Source organism: Lonchura striata, chromosome 9 (assembly GCF_050655825.1).
Source record: "Lonchura striata isolate lonStrDom1 chromosome 9, ASM5065582v1, whole genome shotgun sequence".
NCBI classification, from domain to species: Eukaryota; Metazoa; Chordata; class Aves; order Passeriformes; family Estrildidae; genus Lonchura; species Lonchura striata.
Window position 1 is genome coordinate 22,145,062 of NC_140711.1, and position 9,184 is coordinate 22,154,245.

The window sequence follows — 9,184 nt, forward strand, 5'->3', positions numbered from 1 at the left end:
CCCCTAATCACCCCTTCTGATGATCACAAAGGGTTCTTTTGATGGAGCTAATAACACGAGAACTTTCTATTTGAATCACTGATTTTTTTTTATAGCACCTATTTTTTCGATGTCCTGCCTTTGCTCTTTTATTTCACTTTTAAAATATGATGAAGTTTTCATGTAGCTGTTACTTTAGTTTAGCCTTTTCTTATTTTAAGAGAAAATCGACTCTAGTGCAAACATTAATTTAGATTCAGAATTATTTTAAAGATTTGCTATTTCCTGGTAGCCTCCATTTTTGTAACTGGGGAAAAGTATATTTATGCTGGGGACAAGGAAAGACAGTGTATCCTCACACATTTACTGATTAAATTTTAAAGAATGATATTTTTGCAGACTATCAAATAGCAGCACCTGCTTTATGTTCTCAGTGTGAGCAAGGAGCTCATTTGTTTAGGGAATTTATTTTAGAGATGCCATCACAGATTTTTGCTCTCTTGACAAAGCCTTCAGGGAATTCTACAGATCTTATCCCAGACATGAGCCAGGGAGGCTGCCTATGTCTGCTAAGATTGACCTATACCTGGAAGAAATTGTGGTGTCTGTGCTCTAAAAGGATGTGTTCCTCTGCTGTAGCATATCTGTGTATTTTTTGCACCCCAGAACGAGTCACTGGATAAACACAACAGAAATCAAGCTAAAGATAAGTTACTGGTTTGCAGGGAATTTAGCTGATCCTGTTCATTCCTGTTGTTCAGAGTGAGGTTTGGGTAAGATGGACAGGTCGATAGAGCCAGGTTGGAGGCTGTGCAGTGAGCACAGGCCCAGGTAGTGCCTGTGGTGCCATGTTCCTTTCCATTTGCAGCCTCCCTGAGGTTTGAGCACCTGCCAGGCTGTCACAGCACGTACTGCAGGTTTCACTTGGTTGCAGACTTAACTATGCATACATATTTCTCCATGCATTGCTAACCCTTTCTCTCTCCTGCTCCAGTGAGTTTGCCCAAGCCTTCACCAGCAAACCTAAGATCCCTCGCACTCCTGACGGGCAGGGCACCAGCCCTAGAAAGGGAAAGGTCCCAGGCATTGCCCCCCAGTTCTCTCAGTCTGGACCCCAACAATCAAGCCATCCAAGCTCCTCAAGATCTACAAGGAGTAGACAGAGTAAGTGGAAAATGTCATTGTTCTGTTTGTCATTCCTTGGGTGGGAAAGTAGGGAGCATTGTAGAAACTCTTCAGGAATGAAGTGGTAAGCTGCAAATGTGCCAGGAGTATATGACATTGTACTTGTCATCTGCAGGATGTACAACCATGTAATTATATCCTGCTGAGCACTGCTCCTATTTCCAGGCTGTCATGTGAGCAGTTAAAAGACATGCTTTGTCCTGTCTCTGGGTGGAGAAAAGTGACCCAAATTCTCAAAAGTTTTTGGGGAAGCTTATGAGTCTCAGATTAGACCTTCTCTAGATGTCATCAGTGTTTTTCCTTTTCTTAAGACATTTGTTCATCCCACTGTGTAACTTGAAGTCAGATCCCTGGGTGTGTCTGCACTGCAGCTGAATGTAGCACATGTCATGTGCTCTACATTTGTACCCCAGCTGAATGTAGAGCTCACAGCTCCTGAACTCAGGAGATGGCTCAGGGCAGCTTGGTAAGCAGAGAGCCAAGTACAGTGTGCTGGTTATGGCAGTCTCCTTTCTGCTGGAGACTGATACTCAAGTGCCACATGGCCATGCTGTGGCCTGCAAAAGTTTATAAAAAGTACTTCATCTCTGGGGGGTTCAGAAGAGAGGGTGGCTTTGACTTGAGGATTGACGAAGATGATGGACACTTGCTTTGAGCCAGGCAACGCAAGCTCAGTACAGAGCAAAAATTGATCTTGGATGCTCACACATCAGTAAACACATGTGGTATGTCAGCTGTGGAGTTTTTTGGAGTGGAGGGGGAAGAAAGATGCATTCTTCAGTAATGAACAAACTTTTTCCCAGGTGTGTGGATAGGAATAGCTGGATCCAAATACAACTCTGTGTCCATCACCAGTGAAAATGGCAGGAGCATGGCATCATAACAAGTTTAGTGATGATTATAAGTCTAGTGATGATTATTTGATCACAATGCAATGTTAGCTCTATTCTTTAGCTGTAACTATTACCTTGAAGCATTTGACAAAAACATAGTAAGTCAATACCTTCCCAAGAAACTTGTAATATTGTATATCATTAGCTACTCATTACAGATACAGGAAATGAAATGAAGATAATAACCCAGTAAACCAGTAACAAAGCTGGAAAGAGCATTCTGAGCCTCCTGTGTTGTTCATTCATTGTTCCACACAGTTGCATGTGCAGAGAAGTGGTATGGTTTCTTCAGGGAGTACAGGTGAGGCATTGGAAGGGAATGTTCTTGGTGGCAAAAGGTTTTGACCTGTAGGCTCCTTGCTTCAACACTCCTGTGCTGAGGTAATGCAGCTCTTTCAGCTTTACCTTTGCTGCATGTGCCCCGAGTTTTACCTCTGACATCAGTGCTCTCTGTTTCCTGTGACAGCGGCACTGTTCTGCCCTGACTGGAATTGGTGTTAACACCCAAGAGTCTGCCCCTGGTTCCTGTTTCAGTTCATTTCCAAAAGCATTGGCCATGGAAAAGAAGCCCAAGTGAAGGAAGGAAAAGTACAGAGTGTGTGTGTGTGTGTGTGTGTGTGTGTGTGTGTGCACAAAAAAATCTTCTGCATGTTCTAATTTCTCCAGGGCAGCTTTACACTCCTGGGCAGAGTGTCCTAGGAAAGATGTGACAGACCAGTGTTGCTTTCAGGAGGCTCTGGAGCGAGATCCTTTTCCAGTGGCACAGAGTTAAATGCATTTTATTTTTAAATTGCTCTAAAGTAGATCACTTCGGGTTCTCTGTGGATTCAGTATATGTGATGATCTGTTAGTCCAGATACTTGACCTCTTCTAACTTTTATTGTTTTATTTGTTTTACACTATACCTCTTCTCTTTGCTAGGAATGTATGCTGAATGTATAGCAGGCATCCAAACTTGCTTTGTGTCCATTTACTATTTCTCCCAATTTTTTGCTTGGGATTCCAGGTTATCATTTTCTCTCTGTCCACATGTGCCACGAGACAGTGTCAGCAATTAAATATGAACTTCTTCCTTATGCTTTTGAGGCAGGATGGGAATGAGCAGACTCTGTTCAGAAGGTTGTTGAGAGAAAAACTCCAATTTATTTCAAAATGCATCACTCTTTATACAGAGCTTCGTCCAGGCCAATTCCATTGGTCCTGGAGTGAAAACAACCCACTCCATTGGTGCAGAGTGCATGACGCACAGAGAGATAAAAGATTATTTACATTCTTCTCCAACTCTTTCCCTGGCTTCTGCCTGGTTAGAAATTCTCTGTTTCTCTCTTTTATTGAATCTGAGACTGACATCTTCATGCTAAAAATAGCAAATAAATTATTTTGCAAACAGCTAATCTTCTCATTACTCTGTGTACATGTATCCAGCCTTGTTGTCTGCTGTCACAGAGCACCAATTAGTTCTTGTCCATCCTACAGGGACTTTCACACAGGGGTTTATAGGTGGTAAGAGTTACATCAAGGTTGTAAGGACCAGATTTTTAAAGGACTAAAAAGGATTTTAAGCACCTATGCTGAAACTTGAGGTTCTCAAAGGTAATTCTCAGCTGTTACTTAAAGATGCTGGAAAGAGTTCTGAAGCAAGTGAGCCCCTAACATTTCCCTAGTAAAGCTCTGTGCTTACTGCTCCTTTAATTTCCTAGCTGATTCATCTGCAGGTCAAAAATGGTATCAGATGCACAGATACCAGTAATCAGTAGATTCCAGAAGTTGCTGCCTCCCATTTGCCTGCTGCATAGGTATGTAGGACTTTACATATCAAGAGACTGTTCCAGTGGAAGACTAATTTGTGCATTTCTTAATATCTCTGGAGAAATGCAAGTTTTTATAGCTGATGGACACAATGAGAAAAAGATGACATTCTGATTTTACTTGCTGCATATACTTATTTAGAGGCACATTTTTAGCTTGATTTTAGTATTTATTACAGGTGTATTTTCTGGAAACAAGTTGATTATGTAAACCTGCCTGAACTAGCTGGACTGCTCCTCTTGGAGCATGGAGTGTGAGGAATGCCTGAGGAATGCAGAGGAAGCCCAGGTACTTAGATCAGCTACAGGCCTGGGGCCAGAGTCCTGCCCAAGATGCAGCCCCTGCTGTTAACTGAACTCTAGAGCAAAAGCAAGCTCCTCCAAATAAAATCAGCCATGCTGGGATCCTCTGTGATTTCCACTTCCAAGCTGGCACATACATGGATGACACTGGCAGCATGGATGAAACACAGAATTCCACAGGGAGCATAGGCACCTCCAAATTTAGACCTTTTCAACTGTGTTCCATGCGGACACGGTTGTGTGGTTTAATCCACTCTGATCCTGGGGGAATGTTTTTTGTCAGGAGTGCAACTGGGCCCTGGTGATGCCCTTTCAGTTCTTTCAATATCCCCTGAAAAGAAGTTGCCATAAATGCATTCTGCAGTTTTGAGTTGCAGCCTCACGAGTTAAAGTGCCTTTCTGCATGTTTTTTGCGATGTTTGTGTCCCTGTACAAGTGTTGCCCTCAGGCAGCTCCTGTCTTGTAATAAATCCTGCTTTCAGCTGACAGACCCTTTCTCGATGTTTTTCTGCAGGCAGCCAGTCCTACAAGAAGTGAGAACAGTTCCTTTCCTCGAGAATCACATTGTTGAAGGACAGAGCGAGCTTCCTGTAATGAACTTTACTGGTGACCTGCAGAGGAGAGTGAGGCTGTTGACACTGCAGGCCTTGCACAGGGATTTGGGATTATCTGATGGGATGTGTCTGTGGGCTCTAAAACTGGCTAAGAAAAGGGCCTTGTTATTAGAACTCGAGGTCTGAGCAGCAGCTCAGGACTGTCATGGGAGATGGATATTTTCTGATAGTTTACTCTAAAATGACATTGCCACCTTGAGAAGAAACTCTTGCTCTCTGCCTCCTGTGTCAGTGTAAATGGCATTGGAAACAGAATGTAGCTCAGGAGTTTTGCCAAGAAACTGTATTTTTTACTTATTGTTTGTTGAAGCAGCCTGCCAATTGCTTTTTTAAAAAATTTGCCTTTGTGACTGGTTTGGGAGGTGTCTGTGTTCAAAGGATCTGCCTGAAGAGGGACACTGTCTGCCACATGTGTAGAGCCTTCCAGCCCGGAGCAGTCCTGTGTGGAGTGAGATCTGCGTGGCCCCCAGACCCTGAAAAGGAGGTATTTTATCAGCTTCTGGTTGACCTGTAGCAGATGAAAAACACTGTTACAGTGCCCAAGGCACCATCCATGCTCACCTCTGAGGTCTTTATCTGCAGCAATTACTCCTAAGCCTTCTTTCTGCATTTTTTTTGGTTAATTCTACTGTTTAACATTTGTGGAGTGAAAAATCTCTTTTTTTTCCTGGAATGAAGAAACCATGAGAATGTGAACAGATCAGAAGCAGCTTTCTCTTTTCATGTAACTGTGCTCCATATTTGGTGTTTGTTGGGGTTTTTTTTATGCTCTTCACTTCAGTGCAATGAGTGTTTATGTCTTTATGGAATTTGTGCTGGTCTTTGGTGCAGGTGAAGTGCTGACTAGGCAAGAGATATCAGGAATCCTTCCACTAAATAAAAAGCAGCAGTTAGTTCTGCCGGTGAATTACAAAGCTAGTGCTTTTTGTTGTTCTTTCTCTCGACAGTAACAGCGACCAGGAAACACTGAAGTCTTCACTGGGGGTTGGCTTTTCAGTGACACCCCTTCATGTGACAGCTGCTAGGACATATGAATGCAGTTTACATTGGAACTTGGCTGCTGCTGAGACAGAGATGTACAAAAAGCAAACGGTGTATTTGCCTTATTGAGACTTGAAAAACAAATGTTTGAATGAGTATGAAAACAGGGAAGGTAGGGCTTTGGTTTTGGAGAGCAAACAAGTGGAACACAGCCTGAAGGGTAAAGCAGCTTCTATAGTGACACTGCCTTCCCCTAAAGTAAAGAGTTGTAAAGCCATTTCCGTAGAGCCAGAAGAAAGCTTTGTGCTTCTGACAAGACATTGAATTGGGCCTCTTGCTCTGTGGTGGCAACTCAAGAGCCAAGGCCACTGATGCTGTTGCTTCAGACCCACTGAGATCAGTGATGCTGTGTCAAATGTTTGCAGAAAGGGCTCTCACACACAAGTTCAGGAAACCCCTTTGGATAGACTTTAAATCAGAATGGGGGTGTTTTGTAGGAGAAGACCTCCTGTAGCTTAAAATCCAATCAATTCATGTGGAAGTTACAATTTACTTACTAACACCAAGCAGCCAGAGTATGGGTGTTGCTTTAGCTCCCAAACTACACGGGATATGAAGTGACTACAGGCACTTGCTAGCCTGTCACACAGATCCCCATACCAGACAAAGAAGTCACAGAAAATCTCTGACTTGTGCTTAGAATCTTCTGCCTCCTCTCAGAGCTGATACACAACTAATGGGAAAATGTCCTCTGGTTCACAAAAAGGCAGTAATGGAAAACAGCCATAAAAGTTCACCTCATGGCTTTCCAGGGTAGGCAGAATTTCCTCTGAAATTCTGGGGTTTTTCCAGCACTGTAACATCAACAACCAAGCTGTGAATGAAGTGCTAAGCAGTTCATTTGCATACATGAATAACACCATGTATGTATTGAGTGCTCCAGTAGCTGAGTTTTTTTTATCTTACAGCAGTGCTGTGTTTCATGTTGGATCTGTGCTATGTTCATTCTAGATCTGATTGTGTAAAATGGAGAGCAGCTTTTGAAAAGTGATTAGAACAGACTTTTTTTTTTTTTGCGAGGAATGGCATGGGGAGCAACAACCCCAAAACCTCACTGATTTTATGAGTTGAGGTAAAACTTCACCACCCCTTGCCAGACAAGGTGGTTGGTAGGTGTGGCAGCTGCTCCAGCAGATCAAGATTCATGAAAACCAAAATGCATCTTGCTGAGTTGGACTGAAAGGAACAAACTGAAGAGTGTATGGTTGTGTGTTTCTTGCTCAGGCCTCTTGCAATGCAGAACTCTATATGTATATTTTTCCATGTTCTCTTAGCTGTATGAGTATGGAGTTTGAAGTCCAAGACTATATTAATGCATGAGAATTTTAATTTTCCAAATGCCTGAGAGAAACTATGGATGTGCTTAGAAATAAGTTATCAGCTGAACAGTGATTTGAGAGGCTGAGGAAGTAACACGTCCTTTCCTCTGTCTTCACAAAAAAGCCCCTGTGATGGCAGTCAGAAGATTTGAAGCTAATGAAAAAGGTCGATTCTGCCTTTGTTCACAGAACTCCACTCTTTGGAGTGGAAAGGTCCCTGAATGGAGGTCAGTAGCACACACACAGCAAATTCAGCACCTCACTCTGAAAAGCTGATGGGTGTCTTTTGCTTGTGCCATAAAGAGACAGCTGCTAGATTCAACACCCTCCTGGGGAACTCATTACAGGAGCAGTGGAGATTGCTGCCCGGGTGGGAGGGGTGTGATTGCACTTCGAGTGGCTGTAATTTCTTTCACAAAGAGCAAATAAAATTATTGCAAAGGACACACGGATCTGCAAGGAAAGTTTTTCCGGGACCAAAGTCCTAATGGTGCTACTGTACCTTTTGGATGCAACTACTGTATATTCAGTGTCATTTTGTTTATGCAGTGTTATTTGAGACTGTAAGTCTACTGTAGTTTGCATAGAGGGCTCATTCTGTCCAAGTGCTTTAATGTTATCTTTCCATGACTAGATAAATATGCTCTTAAAGGGTTTTTTTTTCCTTCTTTCTCTTTTTGATATATTTGGTTTGGGGAGTCATGCAGCTTTTTTGTATGCATTTCTTTACATTTCACTCCAGTTTATTATTGACAAATTCTGTCCCAAACAATTTTTATCTCCAAATAGAAAACACAGGTCCCTTCAGTTCAGCCTGGCCTGCCTCTGCAGAGGTGATGGTGTATACTCAGAAGTGTTGCAAAGAAGGCATGAACCACTCATTGTTTGTGGTCTCTCATGAGGAGAGCCCACGCATGTGGGACTCCACCAGTGACACTGGGTTGCTATCAGAGATACTATTTGTTGTGCAATTCAAGTGTGTTAGGGAAGACAAGCAAGGAAGTCCTCTGGAGGGAAAATATTGCTGTGGTGGGGAGGGACAGTGGTTGCTTGGTTTGGGTTTGAGTTGTCCCTTTAAACAAAGTTTCACTAATCTTTATAAATCATGGTGGAGATGGCAGTGCAGAGATAAGGAGCTCTGCAATGTGTTCACGCACATCTTGACTCTTGACGTGGTGGTAGCCAGAAAGCCAACACACTGCCTTCCTTGCAGGTGTTTAAGTGTATCCAGACTTACTGTGGAGCTAGGGGCTACAAATTTATCTTTGAGACAGAACTTCCTGGCTGTTTGGACCCTCCTCACGCTTGCAGTCTGACTGAATATTGGATCAAGCACTTTCCTGGGAGAGTTGGGGGGTGCTCCTTGCTTGAGTCCAAGGAAGGAGTGTGTGAGCCCTGCCAGGCACCCCGGACACCTCCTGTGCTGTGTGAGCCCCTGAGCTCGAGGAGTTGTGTGGGCATGGCAAGCAGAGAGGATATATATAATTATAGCCATGCAAACCTCACTGATCCTGTGGGAGCCCTGTGCCAGAATACCTCTGTGACTGAGCCACGTGGCTTCCTCTGGGCTAGGCTGCACTTTCCCAACCTATTCATAGAAATCCTGAAAGGAGGGAGACTCTTGAGAGTTTATTGACAGGTGAGAAATAGCAAGAGGTTTCAAGACAAATGGAACAGACTTCATAAAGACCAGGCTGTTCTGGCCAAGCTATGGCAATCTGCTGCTAATGGATTTGAAAAAGAAAACTACTTCTGGGTGCAGGGCATAGAACATTGTCCTACTATGTTATCAGACCAGTAATTCTGTAGCCTGACGTCTTGTCAGGAGTTGGGATCCGATATTTCAGAGAAAGTTTCCTCCCAACTCCAGGCTGCTCTCTGCCCTGCAGTGACATTGTATTCAGTAACAGCATCATGATCCAAATTTCCACTTTTTGAGGACCTGGAGCTCTCCGAACAACAGGCTCAGTGGCACACCCTAGGACATCTAATAACTTTCTGGAACATGTCCTTCTTTTTGTACAAGTTCTGTCAGCAGTCAT

At 43.3% G+C, this 9,184-nt stretch overlaps 1 protein-coding gene across 10 annotated transcripts in view; it reads left to right on the forward strand.

Moving 5' to 3' along the window:
• ARMC9 (armadillo repeat containing 9) overlaps positions 1–5,696 on the forward strand; it is a 57,176-nt gene extending 51,480 nt beyond the window's left edge. For all 10 annotated transcript variants that reach the window (XM_077785695.2, XM_077785696.2, XM_077785698.2 and 7 more), the window contains 2 exons: positions 974–1,143; positions 4,683–5,696. In XM_077785695.2, the coding sequence (XP_077641821.2) occupies positions 974–1,143; positions 4,683–4,705 (193 nt within the window). In that variant the 3' untranslated portion in view covers positions 4,706–5,696. The remainder of the gene's footprint in view (positions 1–973; positions 1,144–4,682) is intronic.
• Positions 5,697–9,184: the final 3,488 nt, after the last annotated feature.